Source organism: Girardinichthys multiradiatus, chromosome 5 (assembly GCF_021462225.1).
Source record: "Girardinichthys multiradiatus isolate DD_20200921_A chromosome 5, DD_fGirMul_XY1, whole genome shotgun sequence".
Classification (NCBI taxonomy): Eukaryota; Metazoa; Chordata; class Actinopteri; order Cyprinodontiformes; family Goodeidae; genus Girardinichthys; species Girardinichthys multiradiatus.
Genome location: NC_061798.1, coordinates 44,436,092 through 44,463,591, shown reverse-complemented (window position 1 = coordinate 44,463,591; position 27,500 = coordinate 44,436,092). Strand labels below are relative to the sequence as shown.

At 38.5% G+C, this 27,500-nt stretch overlaps 2 protein-coding genes across 15 annotated transcripts in view; both read right to left on the bottom strand.

The window, feature by feature from the left end:
* Positions 1–21,485, bottom strand: part of prom1b (prominin 1 b) — a 42,383-nt gene extending 20,898 nt beyond the window's left edge. For 3 of the 14 annotated variants that reach the window (XM_047365724.1, XM_047365728.1, XM_047365733.1), the window contains exons 1-4: positions 20,882–21,481; positions 4,963–5,024; positions 3,040–3,066; positions 2,744–2,949 (exon numbers count right to left, since the gene is read on the bottom strand). In XM_047365724.1, coding sequence (XP_047221680.1) covers positions 2,744–2,949; positions 3,040–3,066; positions 4,963–5,024; positions 20,882–21,152 — 566 coding nt within the window. In that variant the 5' untranslated portion in view covers positions 21,153–21,481. Of the gene's footprint in view, positions 1–2,743; positions 2,950–3,039; positions 3,067–4,962; positions 5,025–20,881 lie in introns of all 14 variants that reach the window. The other 11 variants (XM_047365722.1, XM_047365725.1, XM_047365727.1 and 8 more) reach the window with 7 other exon arrangements.
* A 3,157-nt stretch (positions 21,486–24,642) lies between these two features.
* The window catches only part of tapt1b (transmembrane anterior posterior transformation 1b), a 17,169-nt gene continuing 14,311 nt past the window's right edge, over positions 24,643–27,500 (bottom strand). Inside the window, exon 14 of the mRNA XM_047365737.1 lies at positions 24,643–26,133. Within this exon, the coding sequence (XP_047221693.1) occupies positions 25,880–26,133 (254 nt within the window). The 3' untranslated portion in view covers positions 24,643–25,879. The remainder of the gene's footprint in view (positions 26,134–27,500) is intronic.

Here is a 27,500-nt window from a genome sequence, read left to right as displayed (position 1 = left end):
GTAAATCTTGCTTCCTGCGAGCAAAAATCTCTTTAACAAAATAAAAAACTATAGAAAAATATTATGTGTGTATGTTTCATTAAAAATCTGAATCCTTTTTTAAATCTCTGTATTTCTGAGGTTGGTGCTCTGTAGCAGGGATGTACGCATACTGTTATCTTTATTGTTACCTGTATTTGTGAAAGACAATAAAACAAATAAATATCAGCAGAGTGAAGCTCTACCTGTCAACCAAACTTGGAGCCAGAAGACCTAAGCCCCTCTGACTTCCTGAGTGAAAGACTACCTTGAAACAGTTTGCAGAGGCTGTTTCTACACTAAAACAAATTAAATTTATTCCAGAGACAGAAAAATGTGTCACTTCAGTCTAAAGAAAAGATATCCAACATGTTTTAACAAAGCTCCTGTTAAGGAAAGTCACCTGGTTTAACAGAAAAATGTTTAAATAAATAAAACCTAGCTTCAGTCAAAATGCTAGCTCACATTTTTTAAAGAATAAAAACAGATATGTATGAACATTGCATACGTCTGGGACCTTATTTATCAGTGAGATATACCTGAAAGGCTAACAATATGCATTTATATAAAATTAAGTTTACAAAACAAAGTTTAAGTTTAAAAAGACAATCTGGCTGGAAGAAACTTTTTTTTTAATATCACACAAAATATTAGTAAAAACAAACAAGTCCTGAAATACAAAGATTTTTCTATTACTCCCACGTTTCCAGGCCTGGAAACTCTTCCCTTTTCCTGTATTCAATGCTCTTTAGAAGCCCTGATCAAGTAAAAAATGGCATGAGAGAACAAATATCCCCTGAGGATATTTGAGAGCATTTGTGTAAGCATGAGTATGCATGTCTGTGATGTGAAAGACTTCATTCAGATGGAGACACAGAGGCATCTCCCAGTCAGCCCAGTCATATCAGTAACACCTAACTGTCCTGCAGATCCTGTTCCTGTGCACGGGTCAGGGCCACTGCTTGCAAATGTCAGCTTTACAGTTACAGGTTGGTGCCCTGCTCTGCATCACTCCAGTACCACCCTGCAGTAGCTGTGCAGAGTTCATTATGCTTTTAAAACTGATGTCCAGTTTTTTTTCCAGGACCTCAATACTTGGCTTTTCTTTGGCAAGTTTTAGAAACATTCCTTTCTCTATTTATTCATTTCTGATATAAATAAATTGAAATACTTTCAGCTTAAGAAACTATTTGGAGTTTAATTAGGCAACAAACTTTACACTATTTGTATGTGGCTGGACTTGTGATGTTGTTGTTGAAGGCGATTTATTTGTTTAAGATATACACACGTGGACAAAATTGTTGGTACCCTTCGGTTAATGAAAGAAAAACCCATTCATATTATCTATCTCTTTGTTTTGTCATCAATCTTCCTCCTGCGGCCACGTCCAGGGAGGTTAGCTACAGACCCATGGATCTTACATTTCTGAATAATATGTGCAACTGTAGTCACAGGAACATGAAGCTGCTTGGAGATGATCTTATAACTTTACCTTTAACATGCTTGTCGATAATTTTATTTCTAATCTCCTGAGACAACTCTTTCCTTCGCTTCCTCTGGTCCACGTTGAGTGTGGTACACAGCATGTCACCACACAGCACAGTGACTACCTGTAGCCCTATATATAGACTGATTACAAGAATGTAGACACCTGTGATGCTAATTAATGGACACACCTTGATTTAACATGTCCCTTTGGTCACATTATTTTCAGAGGTACCATCATTTTTCATCAGTTTCATGAGTTTATTTTTTAAAATAATTCTGTTGAAGCATGTTTGAAAAGCATTGTCTGACTTTCATTTGTTCATTTTCATAGAATTTTTATTACTAATTACCTTTGTCAGATTCAAGTTATTTCTGTGACCATTGTGGGTTTTTCTTTCATTAACCATAGGGTACCAACAATTTTGTCCACGTGTGTATATATTACATAAACCGTTCCCTTTATTTACTTAAACTCTGAGCTTTCAATCTTTTCTATTGGTTTCATGTTCTTCAGAAGGAAGCCCAATCAATTGCTTTGAGCCATTGATTTTGCAGCTATTCCTCATACTAAGCATGCATGTATCAACAGAGGAAAGAAAAAACTCCTTTTTAACAGAAAAAAACATCCAGCAGAACCAGACAAAGCAGGATTAACCCATTAGCAAAATCTGAAAGCATCAACTATGATGCCCAGTGTCACAGTCGGGTCATTACCTGTTGTGACTCATAGCCCAAAGTGAAACACGAGTGCAGACCCTTCTCACTTATACATGTTAGGTATGTAAATAAGGGTTAGATAAAAAAATTTATATATAAAGCTTAGAGGTTTTTCCAAGTCATTTGCAAAGAAAAATTTGCAAAAACCTTAGTCTCTATATGTGCAAAGTTGAAAGCTATGCACCCCTAAAGTCTTGGAGTTGTAACAGCAGTGAAAGTTTTGTTCTTCAACATATTTACTCAGGGTGCTGACTACAAATGTACCTTTATACTTTCCTGGCTTGTATTTGTAAAACAAAACCTTAAAGATGTTTTTCAATTATTTTCCTTCCACTTCACAATTATGCACTATTTTACGTTGGTCTGTCAGATAAAGTCCCAATGAAATAAACTAAAGTTTGTGGTCAAAACATTTTGCATAATTTTGCAAGGCACAGTACCCAATTTGGAATTGTTAAACCTCATCTTCTTTGTGAGAATAAATCGACTGAAGACAGGGAAGGAAAGGAGAAACACTCACATGATGAAGGTGGTGGTGGCAATGAGCGAGGCGGTGAAGAAACCTCGGTGACAGTCTGCGTTTTTCCTCTGCCTCTGATGCATCTCACCTCCGCAGTTGTCGCAGCATCGACACATGCAGAAACAGGTGGCAACAATCGGGGTGAGGACCACAAATACGATTCCAAATGCCGTGCATATTAGGAATCCAGATTCATAGTGGATCCACTGCAGGAGAAGAAGAACGTTAATCAGTCCACAGTCAGACTGCAGCTCTGCATGATGCCTCGGTGAAATTTCAGGAATCAGGGGGTTTACCTGTAGCAGCAGGACAACGTTTTCTGGCTGTGACAGCAACATCATGGACGGAGATAAGGAAAAACAGAAACATAAAACAAGCTGAGAATAACAGCAAAGAGAATGCTACCTTCATACTGTTATTGAATCAAATTCAAATAAAGACCTTAAAGGCACAGACTCTGTAACTTTTCATAGAACCAGCTTTCTGCCACTCTTAATATATACGCAATAACTTTGCAGTCTTAGGTTATCCCTTATGTATTTGTCATAGATGCTTTCCTGCAATCTTTCAAAGTGCTTATGATGAAAAACTATTCAGACTTTTTACAGATATTTATTTGTTTTTCTTAATTCTCACATTTCATTTGTTAAACCTCTAATATCTGAACTTCCAATCATCAGACATCCAGTAATCTGTGAAGGTATTTCTACCCATTGATTTGTTTCAGTAGTTGTTTCAATGCAGCCACAAACTTCAATGTATTTAATGGGATTTCATTAAATTGCATTCAGCCTAGCTCAGACTCAGTTAGATTGGATGGAGAGTGTCCGTGAACCGCAAAGGTAAAACATTCCTTTGTAGCTCTGGCTGAATGTTTAGAGTCGCTGTCCTGCTGGAAGGTGAACCTGCTGAAGAAAGGTGTACACCCAGCATGATTTTTCCACCCCCATGTTTTACAGTGAGGATGGTGTAATCAGGCTGAGCTCTGTCAGTTTTCTGCCACACAAGGCATTTTCCATGTAGGTCAGTAAGTTCACTTTTGCTCTCATCAAACCAGAGAACATTCTTCCACATGTTTGCTATGTTCCCTAAATTGTTTGGGCTTCACAGGACACCTTATATCTTTCTTCTTGCCACTCTTCCATTAAGACTAAATATGTGCAAAGTGCACACCTAACGGTTGTTCTTTTGACAGATTCTCCCAACTGAGATGCAAATCTCTGCAGCTCCTCCAGAGATAACAATGGCCTCTTGGTTGCTTCTCCGATTAAAGCTCTACTTTCCCGGCCTGTCAGTTTTGTTGGACCGCCATGTCTCAGTAGGATTACAGTTGTGCCATACAATAGATTGAACGGTGCTGACATGATATTACCCTCAGATGGACTCTGTTTACTTGGTGATTTTTGCAGAAAATGTATTTAATAAAAATTTATTTAGTGACGTTTGAGCAAAGGGGGTAACTTAAAAAAATCACACCCCACTTCTCTGATTTTTATTTGTAAAAGCTTTGAGTTGGTTTTTCACAGATAAATCTCAAAAAACTACACAAGTTTGTGGTAGTAATAAGACAAAATGCAGAAGACTTGAAGGGTCTGAATATTTGCAAGGTACCGAAAGTGTTTTCTTTTGGCATCACAGACAACTGAGTAAAGAATTTTCTTTTCACTGAATCTTTTGGCACTTTGTCAAGCTGCTCGTCCAAAAACACCATTAATTTTCCATTTCTTGAGCTGAATCTAAGTAAAATAACAAAGATAACACAGTTTAACAAAGTAAACATTGAATCTCAGCACCAATAAGGTGATCCCAAAAAGAACTAAATAAAAATTAACAGAAAACTTGACAGGTAGGATGATGCTTCTCTACCTTTTTCCTGGATGTTTTACTAATTCTTAAAGACATGCATTTAAGATGCTGTTCATCTGCTTTACACAGTTTTTAATTTATTTAAGTCAGTTTCCCTCATTTTTAAGCATGCACTCTACAGTAAGCTGTTGTAGTAAGGTACAAAGAATACATAGAAAATTAAAGGAATGTGGCCAATGTCCAAAGAATAACTATGAAGAGCTTTCAGAAAACCTGGAGAACAATCAAACAAAATAAAATGGTACAAGAAACTCTGCCTAACTCAAAGTAAAATAAAAGGAAATCAAACTTATGCACAAAGCTTTAATAATGAGTCACATGTTAAGTTCTTAAACTGCTTAAAACCAACATACCTTTCTCCATTCTTCTATTTTAATTCCTCCCATGTTTTGCTGAATGATTCTAACAATAAGATCTGAAAGAAAAAAGAAACAAACATTTTCTATAATTAAGTGCTTTGAATCTGTAGATGGTGCTATGATAAACAATGATTCACAGGCAGTTCAGCTTCAGGTTTGGCACGATAAATGACGCTCAAGTGGGAAAAAATCCATTTATCTGCTCATAAACAGACAGGACGGATTACATGGAATCCGTTTTTTTAATATCCAAGGACAGTATTGTGACGGTGTTTCCTCTTACACTGAACAGCTGTGTGTTTACTGAGAGCTGTTCGAGCTGAGCCAACCAGGACTCCGGTTCGGTCCAGCTGTCTGTGTGTTTACCAAATATAGGTCAGCCAACGGTAAGCCTACCTGCTGCACGTTGACTCACCCGCTCTGTTACTCAGCAGGTAAACTGATTCTTTCACACATTTGCTCCAATTAGGACTTGGACATTTGTACACATTACATGTATCGAGCTGCTTTTAAAGGTGGTGGCAGATTTCTGCTGTTTTTGCTTTTTTGTCACGCTTGTTTCGAATCATCAAATGTTTCGGATCATCAAACAAATTTGATGCAGCTTTCACACGATGAATTATCTTAATAAAGATCCAAACCAACCTAGCCCTGTGTAAAAACAATTTGCCTCCTAAACTTAGTAACTGCTAGTGCCACCCTTGGCAGCAACAACTGCCATCAGGTGTTTGGGAAAACTGGCAATGACTGTTTTCCATCACTGTGGAGGAATTTTCACCCACTCTTCTTGCAGAATAGCTTTAATTCAGAGACACTGGAGGTTTTTTGAGCATGAGCAGCATGTTTAAGGTCACAACATAGCATTTCAATCAGGGTGGACTTGCGGATGTGCTTTGGATCATAGTCCTGCAACATAAGTGCTTGAGCTTGAGGTCACAAACTGATGGCCGGAAACCCTCCTACACGATTTCTTGCTAGAGAGCACAATTGATGGTTCCATTAGTCCCAGTAAGTCATCCTGGACCTTAAAAAGCAAAGCAGCCCCAGAACATCAGAATACCACCACCATGTGTGCGTGTAGGTGCTATGTTAGTTTTTCTGCTGGGCTGAGTTACCTTTAAGCCAGATGTAACAGGATATACACCTTCCAAAAAGTTAAATTTGTGTTCCATCATTCCACAGAATATTTCCCTAAATGTTTTGGGGATCATAAAGATGTTTTTTAGGAAAATTAAAGACCGGCCTTTATCTTCTTTTTGGTCAGCCCTAGTTTTCACCTTGGAGCTTATTTTATCCCAGTGTCTTTCTTACTGAATCATGAACACTGACATTAACTGAAGCAAGTAAGGATGGGAGTGCTTTCTTTAGGTGTTGTTCTGGGTTTCTTTGGGATCCAGAGGTGGGCAGAGAGGCCAGAAATATTACTCAAGAGTGACATTACTTTAATATATTTTTACTCCAGTAGAGGAAAAAAGTATTCATCAAAACAATTTCTCAAACAAGAGTAAAAAGTATTTGGTAGAAAGGTTACTCGAGTACTGAGTTATTGTTTGATCACCTGTTCTGGTATTTTAAAGAATAACATTAAAATGGAGAAAAAACAAATAACATCATTACAAAATAATGAATGCAGGCAGAAGAAATAAACATTACCAGATCTAATTTTACTTGCAACATGAACTATTTGAAAGCAGTAGTTTCAGTAATCAATGTGTATATGTTAGAACAATGAAAAGTACTTAGAGTGACAATTTATACCAGTTACTTGACCTCTAAATGGCACAATAGGCTCAGCAGAGGAACATAATGTTAGAACAAGAAGTCTCACTTCAACATTAACTGTAACTTCATTTAATGAAGTAACCAGAGGTGGATAAAGTAGCCAGATATTGCAAGTAAGAGTAGCATTACTTCAAAATAATATAACTCAGATATTAAATGTACTGTACAGTAAAACTTCTCATAGAAGTACTTTTTTTCTAATAACTTACTCAAGTAAATGTAACCAGTTACACCTCTAGTAAACTTTATGCACTTTTGGGGTAATTTTGGTAGGCTGGCCATTCCTGTGAATGTTCACCACTTTTCCATGTTTTATCCATTTGTGGATAATGGCTCTCACTGGGGTTTGCTGGGTTCCCACAACCTTTACAGATGGATTTGTAGCCCTTTCTAGACTCATCTGTTCTTGAGCTTCTTTAGATCAGGAAATGATATGTTGTTTTATGAGGTGTTGTAGCCGACTTCATGTTGTCAGACAGGTTCTATTAGAGTGTTTTGTCAGGTGTGGATAATAAAATTAAAACAAAACATTTGGTTGGTCACAGTTAATTCATAGTTTAACAAGGGGGTACTTATTTATTCACATACGACCAGGTTAGTTTGGATTGCTTTTTTCCCTTAAGGTACTGAATCATCCATTGAAAACAGTGTTTTTGTTAACCAGGATTTTATTTGTCTAATATATATATATTTTTTTTTGCTGAAACTAGTCTCAAGAAGGCCTGCATGGTGGCGCAGTTGGTAGCACTGTTGCCTTGCAGCAAGAAGGTCCTGGGTTCAATTCCCGACCGGGGGTCTTTCTGCATGCAGTTTGCATGTTCTCCCCATGCATGCGTGGGTTCTCACTGGGTACTCCAGCTTCCTCCCACAGTCCAAAGACATGCCTGTTAGGTTAATTGGTCTCTCTAAATTGCCCTTAGGTGAATGAGTTTGTGTGTTGCCCTGCGATGGACTGGCAACCTGTCCAGGGTGTACCCTGCCTCTCGCCCATAGACTGCTGGAGATAGGCACCAGCTCCCCCATGACCCACTATGGAATAAGTGGTAGAAAATGACTTACTGACTTTTCTCAAGAAACCAAAAAGTAAGGGGGCAAATACTTTTTTACAGTTGTGTATGTTCACATCACTGCAGTTATTTTGCATCAAATGTTTTCTATTTCATTAATTTAAAAAATCAGAACCTGATGATTTACATTAGGCAGTTTCAAGCTTTAATTCAATAATCAGATTTCTCAAATAAAATTAGAAAAGTACAGAAATGTAAGAAATAATGTTATTTGTTTAGGTTATTAAATCATTTTATGCCACAGAAAATAAGCAGAAGGTGCAAACAAACAAAACAAACAGATGGAGGCTAGTTTGGCATGTGAATGCTGACACAGCTGTCACACACAAAGACTCACCATCAGTCACTTCAGAGGACAACAAAGTGATTAACCCCAACCTCTTCTTACCTGACATAAACATTTACCCCTTTCTTAGCCCACAAACAGCTTTATCTATCAGCAGAAATCAGTCAAGTCTTTGCAACCTTTGCCACAAAGTCCCAGAAATGTTGCACATGCATTCATGCAGTGGGAAAAACCTACAAAGTTAACATTTATAAATACTTGATGTGATTTTAAGTTTTCAGCATTTTGTTTCTCAACTTGTTGTTCTTCACAAATTAATCTTGTTTCAAACACATGGTTCTAATAAATTCAATGAGTTGTTGAGTTTTGTAAGAGTGTTAACAGCTGAAAAATGGGAATATGTTGCACCTCTGGCCACAGATTGAAATCTGACAATTATTCCTTAATCCTTCTGAGATCGGCAGGCCAAGCAATGAAATAAAATATGTTTTTCTGGTTCTTTAAATCTATGAAAACTGAGAACTCTTTCCATTTTAGCCTATAAACACATCAACCAACAACATGTACTTTGATTCACTTTTTTAAGTTCAGAAAATATCAGACAAAGGTTAGGAACATATGCTTTGATGCATAAATAAGGATAATCTTGCAATAGTTATAGTTAGAATAAAAAATTGGAATCAGCTGGTTTGATTTTAAAGAAAACTGAAAATCAGTATTGGCCAGGATCCGCCTAATGTTTTTACACCTTAGATCAGCCTGATAGAGAACATAAACTCTCCTAGATACAGCTAATCTAGTCCTAATAAGGCTTTCTTGTAAGTAAAAGGAAAAGCAACAGTTATTTGGGTGTCTTTCAGGACCACATGGTTAATCCTCTCAACCCCATCCTCTCTTCACGGTTGTAACAGACCTTTTAGCTCTTTTTTTGGTAGTTACGTTAGTGTAGGGTTGCATTAAACATTTTGCCCATGCAAAGAGCATGCCAGACGTTGACAGGTGGAATGCAACCATCGCTGCAGCTTACTCTGCAGATATGAGCATGTGAGCACATCTGAGTTGCGTCGGTGCCACCTGTTGTTGCTCAGCTGCTTAGTTAGCGTAAGCCACCGATGGCAGTAAGGCTTAGACAGCTTAGTTCAGTGACCCCGTATAAGAGGTAACTACTGTAACGGAAGGGAAAAGAGGGGGATAAACAACCATCAGAATTGGATTTGAAAGGGTGAACAGACCACCAGATAACATGAACTCATGAACTGAACAGCAGAGCAGCTATTTTCTGCACAGAAACGTTTTCCTTTCCATTTTTTTATGATTTATGTATTTCATCACTTTGTTAATATACAGGGTTGTCCTTTAATTAAAAGCACGGCTTGTTTTAATATGTAAATCAGAACCCAAAATCTTCTTACTGCAAAGTGTAAATATAGGTTGACCCAATCATCCACTCTGACCCGCTTGGAGAGATTACTGGAAGGTGTGGACAAAGCCTTATGCAACCTCAGCATCCATCTCTGCCTCCTCACACCTAAACTGCAGTAACATCACCCTCCTTCAAATAGCAACAAAACTGGTTCTGAAAAGACACTTGAATAAATGTACCGATAAACATACTTCATTGTAACATCAAGAAGTCTGCTAGTCAATTTTTATCTAGCTGGTTTATTTTTAGTATCTCAACTACAACAGAAGCAAGTTAAAGGCCTGAAATTAATTTTTTTAATTGAAAGTACTCCTACCTCATTGCTTCTGTATTTAACTATCTCTTTCTTTAAAGGAACTATGGCTACGATTAACCATGTAATCTTTGTTATCTTTCTTATAGAAATTACCCCTGGTCTAGTAATTCTTTCCTTAGCTTTCTCCTTCCTGGAAGGAGAAGCTGATCAAGCTATTGCTGCCATTAATAATGCATAACCCTGATTTTCAACTGTCACAGAAAGTACCAATGGCCCAGCGCTTCTGTATTTAGCTGCCTCTATCCTAAATGAGGCCATTTGCTGCCATAGACTGTGTGTAATATCTGTTTTTATTTCTCATGGAAATTGCCCCTGGCCCTGTGTTTTTGTTTTTAGATGTGTATTCCCTGGACAGAGCCATTGGCTGTTACTGCCATTAACTTGGTGTAATATCTTTTCTGGATCTATCTGTTTCTGTTATTAGCTGTCTCTTTCCTAAATGTTACAGCTATCACTGTCATTAACTTTGTATATTGATTTTCTTTCTAATAGAAGGTACCGCTGGTCCAGAGCTCTTGTACAAAGTTCTTTTTCCTTGACGGAGGTAGTGCTGCCATTAACTCTGTTTCTTAACTCCTGGACTAGTTCTGCTGTGTTTTTTCTACACTCTGAGTCCCCATGCAGTTCTTGTAGATGGCTGCTCATCCTGGAGGAGCCGGGTTCTTCTGATAAAAGGGAAATGTTCCTTTCCACTGTTGCCAGGTGCTTACTAAGGATGAGGAGTTGCTGTATTAAGTCAACAATTTTATGCAATTAACTGGACTTGGATGTGGAAATGAAGATGTGGCTCTAAAGATTACTGCCAGAGGTAAAACATTAACGGGATGTTGTATCACACATTATATTAACAAAAGCACAATTATGTTTTTCTTGAGTTACTTGATACTAGCATTGAATTGTTTGTTTTAGACAGCATTATAAACGAAAACATTTTAATGCTGTGGGAGGAAAATAAATGTCCAACACCCACTGTGAGCTGAAGCAAAAACTAACATGATAATGAGTAATTTATTCCTGCTCAGAACAAAAAAATCAAGAAAGCTTGAACAATGGCAGCTTTTTCAGAAAGAACTAATTCATGAATTCGTTGACTGAGTGTAAATGAAATTTCAGAAGTGCAAAAACTGAAAATATCAGCAGCAAAGAGGCAAATAAGCACATTATATAACTTCTCCACCTTGTTCCAAAACTCTAAACTTTCTCAAATTTTTGACTCATCTCCTTCCTGATAAACAACACGTCTGCAACCAATCACAGTAATTAAGTGAAAAAAACCAATGCCAGCATATGACCCACTTTGCGTGTGCCCAGGCATGCATTTGCTCCTGTGTGTGTGTGTGTGTGTATGTGTTTGTGTGTCATTGTGCCATCTGTAGAACTGGTGGTGTATCAACCCTCTGTTAGCATTAGCCCAGTGGATGCTAATCCCCTAATCCAGCCAGTGTGTATCCAAGAGATAAGAAACCGATTCGCCACTAAGAGAAAGAGGCTGAAATGCCTCCTCATGGTAAAATGAACCATAATAAAGATTTATTTTAAACGTAGGTGTCAAAAAAGAACTATGATCTTGTTTTTGAAGAACTGCTTGCATGTTTTTCCTTTGTTGGCATACAAAATAACAGATTTGTGTTGACTTGTGTTTACTTGTTATTGCCAATTTGTCTTTGTCTTAAGCTTTTTTTTATGTCCTATGGTATGACAAAACTAACACCAAAAAGCTCTCTCTTCATGGGTAGGAAATTCTAACTGTTTCTGCACATTTTTCATATTGAAATTTCAAACTTTCTAATTTTATAACAGACTCAAATGATCAAGGGTTTTAGTCAATTTGGGCCAGATTTGAAGTATAAATACAAAATTTCACCAAGAATTGTTAATTTCAAGGTCAAGTTTAAAATATAAAACCTGCAAAAGCCAAATGGATGGATGGATGGAAAATTTGACTTTTTAAAAACATTTTTACTTAATTTTAGCCTACAATCAGATGTTAAGAGTCAGGTGAGCTCATTTGATCAACTTCAACAACTTTTCAACCACATTTACTCATCATCTGATGTCCTCCTTGGATGACCTTTCACCTTTCTTCAAAGGACTAGAACCAGGGGCCGGCAGAAGCCTCCATACATGGGTAGCTCCCTCTACTGCTGCCACCGGCGCCACGGCTCAGGCACATTGTTTTCAATGAGGAAAGAAAGTTTCGCCTTTAGCTGCTCAGAATAGACTGGAACTCAAACATCATGAGGACATAAAGCAAATCGTGTTTCTGCTCTGTTTTGTTTATTTATCACAGGATTTGGAGCTCGCATCTTTGTGTTAGCCCAACCGTCTTAGCAATTAGCTTTTCTCTCTCTAATCTGATAACCTCCTAGATCTGGAACTGGGTCGGTGGCAACAAATCCAATGGCAATGCTGTGCATGAATTCAAATGAACTCCTTTATGAGTGGAGCTCACATTTTTGAGGACTTTGAACTAATGCTCACTTTTACATGACAAACTCGAAGTGATCGCAGCTCACCCTGATGTTGTTTAACTGCGCTCTAATCAGCGGTAAACAATAGATTTACACTGTGTTTTTCCACTGGCAAACTTTGTATATTTTAAGCAGAAAAAAGCTGTAATATAATGTTGCACTTCCGCAACAGATAAGCAACCAAATTAACAATTAGTTCACATGTTTATAGGAATCATTTTGATTTTATGGTTGTAGAATTACAAAAATATGTGTCTTAAATTAGTGCTTCTGTGTAATCTAGTTTTAAAATATGTGAATGACAGCAGCTGTTTTGGGAACATATACAATGTAAGCAAAACACTATTTTGACAAGGCTCATAATGCACATTTTTGATAAGTGCTAAGCAAAAAATGCCAGTATAGCAACTTTATATTCATATTTTGTACATTCTCCCATTAAAAGACAGGCATTTAAAAGAGAAAATAATAGAAATATTGAATGAATTTGGTAATCTTTTCACACTTATACAATCTATTTAACACGAAGTAAATAAGATCCAGATTAAGTTCCGATTTGGCCATAAAAATGGAAATGCCTGCTAGCATTTGACTCCCATCCATCAGAGTGATCCAAAACAATTATTGTCTGTTATAGATAATATCGGACTTTTAACTTCTTCACACTAGTTTTCTTTAAAGTTGAACAGGCATATTATTGGTGAGATCACTGTCTATCTGGATGTTTTAGCCTCCAGCAACTTCCATGAAGTTAACAAATATTAAACCCAGACCTCAGAATGATCTCAATAGTAAGGGTTATGATCATGAGAGCAGTTTTTATGTATCAGAACTAAAGCAATAAAATTAAAATATTTGATGAAATAGGGGAATACATAGTGTAAATGATATCCATACATTCATCTTTTTGTGCCGCCTGTTAATTTCCACCAAGTCCTGTTTAGGGATGTGTTTTTCTCTTGACTTTGGCTTCTTTTCCTCTCATGTTTCAGTCTAATAGAATAAGGAAACTTTTTCTTACACTGTCTTTTCAATTTAATTAGTGTCCCATGCCCACATTTAGGGGTTATATTGTACTGAGCTACAGGGAAACACAGAGACACACAGGACAACCATGCAAGCACACACTCACACCTGAAGTCACAAATTAACCCAGCAGTCAGGATTTTGGACTGTGGGAGGAAGCCAGAGTACCTGGCGAGAACCCACGCATGCACGAGGAGAACATGCAAACTTCATGCCAAGATTCTTGCTGCAACAGTGCTACCAACTGCATCACCATGTAGCCACACCCATTTTAATTATCTAAATAATTACTATAAAAGAAATGTTCTAAGCTCAAAGGACAGATGTTTTGTATCACACAGCTTCGCAATAAACTATTATAAATTGGATCGTAAGACACTTTGTTACCAGCAGCCTGTTACATAAGACACATTTATATGTCTATTTATATAAACTATAAATATATATATAGTACAGACCAAAAGTTTGGACACAGCTTCTCATTCAAAAAGTTTTCTTTATTTTCATGACTATGAATATTGTAGCTTCACACTGAAGGCATCAAAACTATGAATTAACACATGTGGAATTATATACTGAACAAAAAAGTGTGAAACAACTGAAAATATGTCTTATATTCTAGGTTCTTCAAAGTAGCCACCTTTTGCTTTGATTACTGCTCCGCACACTCTTGGTATTCTGTTAATGAGCTTCAAGAGGTAGTCACCTGAAATGGTTTTCACTTCACAGGTGTGCCCTGTCAGGTTTATTAAGTGGGATTTCAAGCCTTATAAATGGAGTTGGGACCATCAGTTGTGTTGTGCAGGAGGTGGATACAGTACACAGCTGATAGTCCTACTGAATAGACTGTTAGAATTTGTATTATGGCAAGAAAAAAGCAGCTAAGTAAAGAAAAACGAGTGGCCATCATTACTTTAAGAAATGAAGGTCAGTCAGTCCAAACAATTGGGAAAACTTTGAAAGTGTCCCCAAGTGCAGTCGCAAAAACCATCAAGCGCTACAAAGAAACTGGCTCACATGAGGACTGCCCCAGGAAAGGAAGACCAAGAGTCACCTCTGCTGCAGACGATAAGTTCATCCGCGTCACCAGCCTCAGAAATCGCAGGTTAACAGCAGCTCAGATTAGAGAACAGGTCAATGCCACACAGAGTTCTAGCAGCAGACACATCTCTAGAACATCTGTTAAGAGGAGACTGTGTGAATCAGGCCTTCATGGTAAAATAGCTGCAAGGAAACCACTGCTGAGGACAGACAACAAGCAGAAGAGACTTGTTTGGGCTAAAGAACACAAGGAATGGACATTAGACCAGTGGAAATCTGTGCTTTGGTCTGATGAGTCCAAGTTTGAGATCTTTGGTTCCAACCACCGTGTCTTTGTGCGGTGCAGAAGAGGTGAACGGATGGACTCTACATGCCTGGTTCCCACCGTGAAGCATGGAGGAGGAGGTGTGATGGTGTGGGGGTGCTTTGCTGGTGACACTGTTGGGGATTTATTCAAAATTGAAGGCATACTGAACCAGCATGGCTACCACAGCATCTTGCAGCAGCATGCTATTCCATCCGGTTTGCGTTTAGTTGGACCATCATTTATTTTTCAACAGAACAATGACCCCAAACACACCTCCAGGCTGTGTAAGGGCTATTTGACCAAGAAGGAGAGTGATGGAGTGCTGCACCAGATGACCTGGCCTCCACAGTCACCGTACCTGAACCCAATCGAGATGGTTTGGGGTGAGCTGGACCACAGAGTGAAGGCAAAAGGGTCAACAAGTGCTAAGCATCTCTGGGAACTCCTTCAAGACTGTTGGAAAACCATTTCAGGTGACTACTTCTTGAAGCTCATTAACAGAATACCAAGAGTGTGCGGAGCAGTAATCAAAGCAAAAGGTGGCTACTTTGAAGAACCTAGAATATAAGACATATTTTCAGTTGTTTCACACTTTTTTGTTCAGTATATAATTCCACATGTGTTAATTCATAGTTTTGATGCCTTCAGTGTGAAGCTACAATATTTATATATATATATATATATATATATATATATATATATATATATATATATATATATATATATCATTAATTCTTATCATAGGTCCTCTTCAACTGTGAGTGACACAATATAAAACAAAAAGAAAATCCAGAAAATCACATTGTGTGATTTTTAAATAATTAATTAGCATTTTATTGCATGACATAAGTATTTGATCACCTAACAACCAGTAAGAATCCCGGCTCTCACAGGCCTGAAGCCCTCCTGTTCTCCACTCATAACATGTAGTAACTGCACCTGTTTGAACTCATTATCTGTATAAAAGACAGCTGTCCACACACTCAATTAAACAAACTCCAGCCTCTCCACAATGGCCAAAACCAGAGAGCTGTGTAAGGACATCAGGGATAAAAATAGTAGACCTGCACAAGGCTGGGATGAGCTACAGGAAACTAGCCAAGCAGCTTGGTAAAAAGGCAACAACTGTTGGTGTAATTTATAAGAAAATGGACAAAGTTCAAGATGACGGTCAATCTCCCTTGGCCTGAGGCTTCATGCAAGATCCCACCTTGTGGGGCATCAATGATCATGAGGAAGGTGAGGGATCAGCCCAGAACTACATGGCAGGACCTAGTCAATGACCTGAAGAGAGCTGGGACCACAGTCGCAAAGAAGACCATTTGCAACACACTATGCCACCATTAAGTTTGCTAGTGACGGTCTGGATGATCCAGAAGAGAAATGAGAGAAATCCAATCGCCATGTTTGGAGGAGGATGAAGGATGAGTACAACCCCAAGAACACCATCCCTACCATAAAGCATGGAGGTGGAAACATCATTCTTTGGGGATGCTTTTCTGTAACGGGGACATGAAGACCGCACCTTATTGAGGGGATGATGGATGGGACCATGTTTCAGGAGATCTTAGCCAACAACCAGACCTGAACCCAATTGAAAATCTTTGGAGGGAGCTGAAAGTCCTTATTGCCCTGCATAGAGGAGAGGTCCAAAATGCCTGCTGCAGTGTGTGCAAACCCCATCAAGAACTACAGGACACGTCTGATATCTGTAATTGCAAACAAAGGTTTCTGTTCCAAATATTAAGTTTTGTTTTTTGATGTATCAAATACTTATGTCATGCAATAAAATGCAAATTAATTACTTAAAAATAACACAATTTGATTGTCTGGATTTTTGTTTTAGATTCCTTCACTCACAGTTGAAGAGTACCTATGATAAACATTAAAGACTTCTACATGCTTTGCAAGTGGGAAAACCTGACACAGATTGATTGTCTTGTTGGTGCATCTTCACACCAAGACAATTTCTGAATTGAGAATCCAGAGAACTTGTCTCCACTGCTCTATAGTCCAGTGGCGGTGTACTTTGCACCCTGCATTCGCCACTTTGAATTGCACTTGGTGATGTATGGCTTTGATGCAGCTGCTCTCTATGCAATGTTCTTCAGCTAATCTGAAGGCCACGTGAAGTTTGGAGGTCTGTATTGATCAACTCTGCAGAAAGTTGGTGACCTCTGCACACTATGCACATCAGCATCCGCTGCCCTCCGCTCCGTCAGTTTACGTGGCCTACCACTTTGTGGCTGAGTTGCTCTCATTCCCAATCGTTTCCACTTTAGCAGTGAGGAAACTTCCCGACTGGACTTGTTGCACAGCTGGTATCCTTTCACAGTACCACACTGGAATTCACTGAGCTCCCGAGAGCGACCCATTCTGTCTGTTTGATTTTACAGACCTGTGGCTATCGAAGTGATTGAAACACCTGATTTCAATCATTTGGATGGGTGAGTGAATACTTTTGGCAAGATAGTGTAAATAATCTGCTGGGTGCATTTTCAGTGAAACAGACATTTTCACTTCCCTCCTGAAACAGGTTGCAGCATCCAAAAATTAGCAATCATAATCTTATCTCTGTTTGTGCAACATCTCAAAGAGTTTTGAACTTGAAAGGAAGAATTTTGAATTTTAATTTGAACTTTTTTTACACTTTGCAAAGGAAATCTGCGATTAACCTTGTCTCTTTCATTGGACAATGCTATTGAAGGAGCTAATGTTTTAATGAACTATTTTCTCTGGCTGTAAGGAGTTTAGAGTAATGTATTGAACCTGCCCCCTTTATTGCTGTGAACTGCCGATCAGCTGGCTGAAATTTTTTTTAATACTTTCCCTCAGATACAGGAAAGACAGTTTGGCTGTTTGGAAGTGATTTTAAGGCTAAAAGAAGAATGAGATTCTTGGTGTGCAAAATGAAGGTGCGACACCCATCCCACTATCTTTTGAGGTATCTTATGCCCCCTGACAAACACATATGGTTATTCTAAATCTTGTCAGCAATTAGACTTTTGAATGCTTGTGTTAAAAATCTCTGTAGCAGCTTTTTTATTGTATTTACGATTTACATAAATGTGTATTTCATTCACCACAATGTTCCAGGTTTGGTTTGAACTGTAGCTAGCACTTTATATTTATAATTATTATATGTATATAGTGTTTATGTCCCTTCCTAGACTTTACATGCAGGCTGGGTGCTAGAAAAACATATGATATGCAAAAATAATGCTGAATGTTGCAATGACAACATATCTTGTTATAAATGAAGCAAAACCTAATTAAATTGTGTTACTGTTTCAGGTTCATCGTTAACATAGTGAGCGATCTATCCAGCAATTAAAGCAAATTACATTTATTTTCATCTCAACTACATGGTTTACTGAGTCGCATCTGTTTTGGCAATTAAAACATCTTCGGTGCAGTTACTTATTGACTTTACCAGAACACACTCCTAAAATATTTTCTGGTGCATTAAATGCCAAACATCATCAAATATATTACTGGTATAGACTGAATGCACGCTATTTGCATGTCTAGATAATATTTACAGCAGCACATGGAGTACTTTGGTATACTGATACTGCATACAGTCATACTGCGCTAAGGATACATTTGTGATATAATGTGCATCCATAACAATAAGCAGATTTACTTAACCACGTTTTTCGTTAAATTATTATGTTCAGTGTGTTTGATTGTTTAATTAATCTACATTTTCCTGACTTTTTTGCATCATAACAATTTCTATGAGCTTCAGCATCTCAGGCACTAAATATATACATCAGGTGTGGTTATCGAGGGCAGTTAGAGATCATCCACCTGGCCAGATATATTATTGGCATGCAGTGTGAATGCATGGCACTAGAAACATAATATCTAACTAAACATTGGATCCAAGCGGTCCTGTGTGAATGCAATACTGTAAGCATTCATAATTTGATTGCAGTGGTAGTTTAATATATCGTGCAGCTATAGATCATATATTTCTGTATATTGTATATGAATTGGACCTTTTGCATTGTAATGTGCTTTGAGATTATAACTGTTTGGAGATGTATAAATAAACAAAACTGAAATATTATTTATATTATTACATATAAATAGAATATGAGTAGATTATAAAAGATTATTTTAAGTAATCAGTTAAAAAGCAGACTGCAAACATCCTCACTGGCTGGCAAGATCAGCACGAGACGTCTGAGATCAGATGGCTCTATTTTGTATCTGAATACTGCTTTAATATTGTTTAATTCATAACAATACAGTAAATTGTTCTGGTAAAAACAAAATAAAACACTAAAAGACAGACAAATGTAACTTAGTGAAAGTGGGAGTTCATTATTTCTAAGATCCCAGGTATCTACAAAGAAGCTGTTCTTAGGGGTGGTACTCATCCAGATTAACTGACAAACACAACTTGTTTTTTAGAGGCTGAAGCTCCTAATATATGTTCCTGCTTCGGTTACAGATGAGCTTGTTTACTTGTCAATGGCTCAGATGGCCGGGCAGTTCAGGTAGCAAGCAGGTGAGATTGATCTGCTGCACTCCCTAAGCAGCTCCACACACCTTAAAGTCCCCCTGTGTTCATTCAGCATGACTGCATGCTTCTGATATGGGATGCGTGTGTTGATGTCCCCCTACAGGTGTTCTCTCTACCTGTGCATGTGGGTGACGGTGAGTCACACTGGAAAGTCCACAGCAGTGGCAGCATATGGCCCAGTGGATTAAGGTATTATGTGGTGATGCAGGTGACAGAGAAAGCCTCCTCTAAGCACTGATTTTGCTAATTGCTTACCAAGCCAGCATCTATAACGCTGGTCACCAAAATAACAGCGACTTAAAACCTTCAATCCAATTGCTCTGTGCCATATTCCAATGTGACCACTTGTAGTTGTTCGCACAAAACAAACTATGTTCGATTGTTAGAACTCTGAACTGGGTCACAGCAGAGAAGGCTGTGAGGTCCGAAACCAAACGACAGACCTGATAATCAGACAAAAAAATGAACTGGCCAGAAAAAGATCCCTAATGAGCTATGACAGCTATAGACCCCATTAGAATGTGCATAATATTGCCTTATTGACCACACAAGCACACACAATGACAAAGGGCTTCAGTATTTTACTAAATGTTGATTTTTGTTCGTTATAATAATCAGCCAGTAACTGAGAGAGATCTGTTTACACACTGGCGCTGTGCAAATCGATCCTGCCACAGTTTGTTTAAGGATTCTGGAAGTTTTTGGACTTTGCTATTTAATATATGACGTAAAAAGGCCTTTGATATTCAGTTATGCTAAAGAGAGAGCTTAGCCATAGGTTTAACAAATAGTTTTTACCCTTTTTGATCCAGAAAATCTACATGCAGGCTAACCAGTCAGATGCTAAGGTTCTGTATGAAGGGCCACAATGACTAATCTTCATGGTGCAGCGCACCACAGGAACTGTTACATAAATAAATTAACTGAAATTACATATATAAATCATTATTTAATTACCTAGTGATGTATATGCTATGGAAATTTTGGAACTACATACTAAAGCACTTTCCATTTTGTTGACTGTACATTATTGACAGATATAAATAGGGATAAATATGTTTAAGAAAATCACATTTAAATTTAATTATGACATATACATTTTCAAAAGATTAATTTAGTTATTATATTGTGGCGCTTTTAACACTCCATACTACCTGTTGCACTGTGCTTTAATACAGGCTCCGTAGCTTTACTGGAAACAAGAAGTCCTATTTATGAATTAATAAAATGCCAGATTTTTAAATAAAGTTTTTACTAATTTTACCTCACTTAACCTTCACTGTATCACCTCAACAGTAAAAACACCCAGTTTACTTCATTTTAAATCACCCGCCTGATTATGTTAGTGTTATTAGTCCTGCTGTTGTTGTTTCTATATAAATATACTTTTGTGCTGAATTTTACCCCACATGTAGCTTTAAAGATTAGGACAACTTTGTGGCGAAAGATTAAACCTAAAGAGATTTTTGTCAGATTGCTCAGTAAACGCGAATTAAATGTAAACATATGATTATACAAAGTAGCATATTTAGATTCCTATAGATGGGTAAAAAAAAAAAAAAGTGTATTCATGATATGTAAATAAAGTCTGGGAAAGATAAAAAATCAGGACTGGTGATGAGAAGGGATGAGCAGATGGGGGACAATATTTTAATCTCACCTTTGGGGAAAGAGTTTGGTTGAACCACGTACAGAAACGCGTGGACCATGTGGAAAAGGATTCCTATGGTCCCCGGCTCGTAGTAAGCGTGGGTCTCATAAACCGCTGCGGGAACAAACCCAAAGTCCAGCGGCTCCAACGGCGGAGGGGAGCGCTGCCTGCGGGGGTCCGACCTGACCTCCGCTCGGTGCCCGTCCCTCTCATCCGCCTGCTGCTCTGCGCTGGTGGCTCCCCACCATAGCAGCAGGACGAGCCACCGTGTCCACAACATGGTTCAGAGACAAGAAGAAAAAGCACCAGAAGACCAGAGACCCAGTGGACCACCTGCAGTCCCGGTCGGGATGGAGACACCCGCTGACACCTGTTCCTCCCGCAGCACCCGAACACCTCTAAACATCCAACGGTCGATGAGGAAGTAGCCGTTAGGTTCTGGTTCCCCTCCACGGACTCATCACGGACATCATTCCCGGTGGACCAGCCGCGGTGTGTGGGACTCTCACTCTGCCGGTGTCCTCGCGCTCACCGGACCGCGAGCTAAGAGCAGCCTAATCTCACGCGCACGCGCACGGAAAGAACTCAACTGTGCTCGTGCTCGCTGCGCGCATCTGCGGCGCGTGACTCTGCCCGACCACCTGCTCACGTAAACAGCGTTTGATTCTCTCCCCGTTTGTCATTTTTAGTCACATGTTCTAGATCATCAGACACGTTTAATATCGAAGATAACCTGAGGAAATCAAAATAAATCATTTCTTAAAGGAAAAAAGTTATTCAAAACTGATAAGCTATAAGAAAAGCTACTCAAAGCAAATGAGAAACAAGTTTTACTGTCGCATATCAAGATATTTTATTGTTAGCACAAGGTAGCAATTTGTAATGTTCTTATTTATTTTTTTCCTTATTGAAAAGCTATAGGCTTCTACAAATCAAGATTATCAAAAGCAATATTTCTAAAGCCTACTGTTTAAAGTTTTATTTATTCGAGCTGCTTTGTCTCTACAAACTATGTGCTACTAAATCTTTTTCAGAATGTAAAAGTTGATTTGGTTTAATTTTCTGTAAAAGAACGCATAGGCAGTGTTTCCAGTTTCTCTGTGGTTTGGGACAGATTCGTATGTCTGGGCATAGCAAAACATTTAATGAACAACTGTACAAAAACAACAAAAAATTCAGAAATATTGTTGTGCATTGGAGGGAATGAAGAAAAACGAGGCTTTAACATGAATTGTCATCCTGTAGTGGCACAGCACACTATGATGGTGTCACTCAAAGCCCTTTTTACGTCATACATTAAATAGCAAAGTCCAAAAACTACCAGAATCATCAAGTTCCTGCCTGCATCCATTAAATTAACATCTACTGTGCAATGGCCATGTATAAATAAAACTCACCACCACAAATTTAGAGTGATGTGAAGACTTGGACAAATAAAAACTTTTAATAAGCATGGCGGAGCACTCTCACAGTATTGGGCAAAAACTCTTCACAATATCATAGGAGTGGATTGTTACAAACAAGCCGGCTTGCTTGGAGGCAAAATATAAAAACAAGGTGAAACTCAAGACGGTTGCACAACATGATATGATGTATCTGTAATTTCTCCGTGAACCACTACATCTCTGCATACAGAGTTTAAATAACTTGAAAAATGCTGCATACTACTGCAAATACTTTTTTTTTACCTTTCCTTATACAGAGAGCTGTTTTGCAAGTAATGCTGCTCAAGAGGATGATCGGTGACTGTAACCTGGTCTCTGAGCAGATGGCCATTCAAGCCAAAGAAAGGCTGAAAAGCATGAGGCTCATGTTCAAAGGAGGGAAAACCCAAACATGTTACAGTTCACATTACAGTCTGTACTGTAACAGTCCAGACTGATAAAGTTTTGGGAAACTCGATTCCTATTTCTTGCAACATAGAGGTGGACCTGTAACTTTATCAGTTAAATGTCACTGTAAAAGTATGACGGCCAAGAACCGGATGTCTCCAGAAATTGCAAAAAATAACAAAAAAGCCCCTGTGAGTGTAAATATGTGATGACAGAAACTCTTCAGAGCCTGTGCAGGCAAACAGTGGGCCGCAGTGTTTCCAGTTAACAGAGAGCACAGTGACTCCTCTCACTGAAACACCCACCACTTGTCCCCTGCTTGCACTTACTCACATCACACCAAGTCTCAACTTATTCTTCTATAACAAAAGGAGATGAAGACAGATGTGTTGTAGACAAAACATTTAAACCTCAGGATGTCAGGTTCATACATGAAGAAACCAGATCTGTCAACACACTTAGATGACCAGTCACACTTTTTTAATGTATGCAAAAGCGCCTGACTTCATTCACATGGATGCTCCTCAGATTTCAGCTGCTTTGCCTGTGTTGACTTGGATTCACCCCAATTGGTTGTGCCTCTCATGCATCGTCCTCACTATGAAATTGTTCTGTTTCGGACTTAAAACATAACAGTGGTAAGTGTCCTCCACTATCGCTTGTTGAGGTTAACGATTACTAAACTATCTCTAACTGAGATTACTAAAAAGCCAATTGGGTATGACACCTAATAAAAATGTATTAATTTTTGGATCATTTCAAGACTTTCTCTTTTGTTTCATCACCCAGAGAAACAAACTGACCCCAACTTTGGGAAATGTGGAAATAAATCACAGTCAGCCTACAGTTTATTTGAAATATATAAATGCAGTGCCCTGCAAAATAATAAATTCTTCATGATCACCTTTAGTGACACTGCAGCCACAAACTTCGGTGTGTTTAATTTGGGATTTTATGCAACACTCCAACGCAAATTAGTACATAATTTGTGAAGTGGAAGGAAAAAGATAAAATGATTTTCAATTCCACAAAGAAAAATCTGAAAAGTGCGGCATCCATTTTTATTCTTAAAATCCAGTGCAACCAACTGCTCTTAGCAATTACACACCTGTTTAATTTGATATATTTAGTATAAATGCAGGTTTTCAGTGAATATCCCGAGTTTTTAATATCTCACTAAACTGATAATGCCACAACTGCAAGCCTATCAAGAAATAGCTGCCTTAAACTGGCACGCTGGGCAATAACAGCATTAATTAGGGAAGCAGACATGGTGACTCTGGAGGAGCTGCAGAGATCCCCAGCTCAGGTGGGAGAATCTGTCAACAGAACACGAACATGGCTAAATGTAACTTTCTGGCTTACATGTAAAGCGCTGTGTGTGAACATTAACTCTGCACATCATGTGTGGGGAAGTTTCTCCAGCAGGAGCAGGGAAGCTGGTCAGAGTTTATTGGAAATGGATGGAGATAAATACAGAAACATGTTAGGGGCAGCAAAATACTTCAAACTAAACCCTAAAGCCAATAAAATGGTGTAGATCAAAGCCTATTCATGTGTTAGAATGGACTAGTCAAAGTCCAGACCTATATCCAATTGCCTATCTGTGGCAGGACTAGAAAAATGAATGTTCACAGACCTCTCCATCCAGTCAGAATAAACTTGAGCTAATTCGCAAATATGAAAAGCAAAAACTTTCCGAAAGGCCGGTAGAGGCTTAAAGACTTGCAGTTGTAACTGCAGAAAAAGGTGACTCCAGAACGGTTTTACTCAGTGGGGCTGAATAGAAATGAAAGCCAAACTTGTCACATTTTTAAAAATACAAAATGTTAAAAACCTGGCATTCTTTTCCTTTTACTTCACAATTATGTACTAATTTGTGTTTGTCACATGACAAATATAAAAAGAAAAGGTTGTACATAGCTTTGCAAGGCAGTGTAAAATAAAGAGGCATTTCTTTTTTATTTAATAAGGAAAAACGAGGCATTATTTTGAATGGCACTGGTATGGAAATCGGGTTGTCATCTTGTCTGTTTGCTCAAAGTAGGAAATGATAATGCATGAGAGGAAACAGAAAGGCCAGCAGTGACTTCATGTAATCAACTGATTAACAGCAGATTTCACAGCAATTTGGGTCAACTGGTACACAAACACCCACTGTAACAGGACACATCTTCATTAATCAATGCCAGCAAGCAACAACAGACATTAACTTTAACTCCATACCAGTTTAAACATTTTCAGTGTGAAGATTTTCCTGGATCAAAGTACTTTAAACTACTTTTATCTGCATACATGAAATCTTTTCTCTCACCAGGAAAAATTTACCAGCGTAAATTTCAGTTGTGAATCTGAGGATCAGATCACAGTATCCAACACATAAGTGACAAATGCTCAACGCTGTTGTTGCTTCCATAGTTACCGGCAGAGTTACGTACAAAATAGACTCTGGAAACTGAAATCTCCCCTAAACGGGAAACTTGTGCGATCACGGTTAAATAAATACCAGCACCTTCCCAGTGATTATAAGAGAGAATACCCACACAAACAGCTTCACAATAAAACCCCCAAAAAAACCAAGAACGATGTGTTCATGGATGCTTTGTGTCAGAGCTGTTACGTTCACTCAAACTCGTGTTGGCGCAAGTGTATGCAGAATGTGTCTGTGTGCAGCTTAATTTAAATTTTTTTTAAAAACATCCAACATTTTCAATAAAAACATTTAAATAGTTGAATTTGTCAGATTGTTTTAAATAAAAAGTTGACATCTGACAACTATTGTTCTGTCTAAAAACACCTCTTTGTTCTTGGAATCATTGTGCTTTTGAACACACAACCACACAGTCCAGATGTTATGTTCCAACAATCAGATCTGATTTCCTGTCAGTGGTTTTAGTCCTTCCTTGCTTGCAGTCGCTTGTTTCCTCGCGTTCCTCGGTCAACCATGACCCCCTGTCACAGTCCCCATGGATGAGCGAACTGCAGGAGGATCTGGAAACATCTGACGTGGCTCCTGATGCAACAGCTTTACGCCTTGGCTGGTTTTGCCAGTAATAAATAAATAAATACTCCAAGAGTCAGGTGCATAAGTGCAAGTCAGGTCTGAGCATGCTCCGTGACCCTCGTCAGACCTTGCTGTTTTGTCAGGACACCAGCTGGTGGTTCCCTTCAGTGTTCAGTCTATCCGGTTCCCACAGATGGTGAATCTGTCTATCTCCAGCAAGTCTTTCTTGGGTGTTCTGTGTATTAGTCCCTCTCCTTCTAGTCCTGTGTCGGTATTTATGATTTTGTCTTCGTCATCCTCATCCGGTGTTGTCAGGAATGCGTCTGAGTTACTCTTTGGGATTGTGGAGGAGGCGCTCTCTGGTTTATCAGTGGGTAGAGAAATGCCCGATGCCAGCGATATTCCTGCTTTGTCTGACGTGGGCTCTATTGAAGAAAAAGCATTAAGAGTTTATCAGCAGAGAAATAATAAATATGTAAAATTCATTCCAACTGTTTGGTAATGGAAATCTAACATAGACACATTTATAAGCACTTCTGCTGAAGATGTGTAAAAAAAACCTTTGAAATAAATGCAGGCTTTAGGGAAGTAGAACATTTTTACAGTAAAAACACATTTTACATTTTAGCACATTTACGTGGGAAAAAACATTTTAGGAAATAATTGTTTTTGGCACAACTGGTTCAACTTAATTCAATTTAGTTTATTTATTTAGCTCCAATTCACAACGTATGCTGTTTTAAGTTCAGTTCGATTCAGTCATACAGACAGATTTAAAGTCAGTTACATCCATTCCAACTGGTCCCAGATGTCAAACAATGCAGTTAAGTTCAGCTTATTATTCAATTGGTTAATGGTTTTCTATCTGAGGAAACCCAGTAGATTGCATCGAGTTACTGACTTGCAGCATTCACTCCTCCTGCAGGAGCCTGCAGTGACAGTGGAAAGTCGCTTGCACAACTACTGGTAGGCCTAACAAGCCCTTCAAGATAAATTAAACTGAAGCAATTTTTCCCTTTGTACATTTATGTGAACATGCAGAACATTTTCATTAATAGTTTCCCTGGGGGATAGACATGACGCAACACGGGGGCCCATTTCTTTTAGCCACCTGCCAACAGGCAGAATAAGAACTCATGTTTATTTTATTGGTGGGAGAGAAGGTAGAACCCCGAAACTCTGTGTTAGAGAACCATTGAATATTATACTCAGGAATGATGTCAAAAAAAGGCTTTTCTGCCCTATCATCACTAAGAAACCATGTGCTTTTGTCAGATGGAACAAGATTAACCATTTCGGGCATCCAACTCTCCACGTGTGTCTGAAATTAAACAAAGGATCAATAACTGGAAAAGTACCTCATGCACTGTTAGGTATGATGGAGGATGTGTGATGCTGTGGGTCTGTTTCTTCTCTAAAGGCATTGAGATCCTCGTTAGAGTGCATGGCTTAAAAAAAAAAACTCTTCGAAAATACCAGAACGTTTTAAATCAAATAATGACCAAAACTTGAACAAAACTGACATAAAAATGGTTCAACAGTCACAAAATCAACCATCTTCCACGGCTCACTCACTCAGTCCCCAGACATAAATCCTACAGAAAACAGGGGAGTCGCAGAGGAGAGAGCATAAGAGAGAACTCAGGACCCAGAATGGTCAAAGATCTCGCTCTGTTAAAGCTCCAACTTTGAAGAAGTCCTACAGGACAAGACTAAGTGATGCTCTACAGGGTTCTCGCCAGGAATTTTTATGAGCGTAGCGGTGGGGTGTGCTACAGCCGACATAAAAACC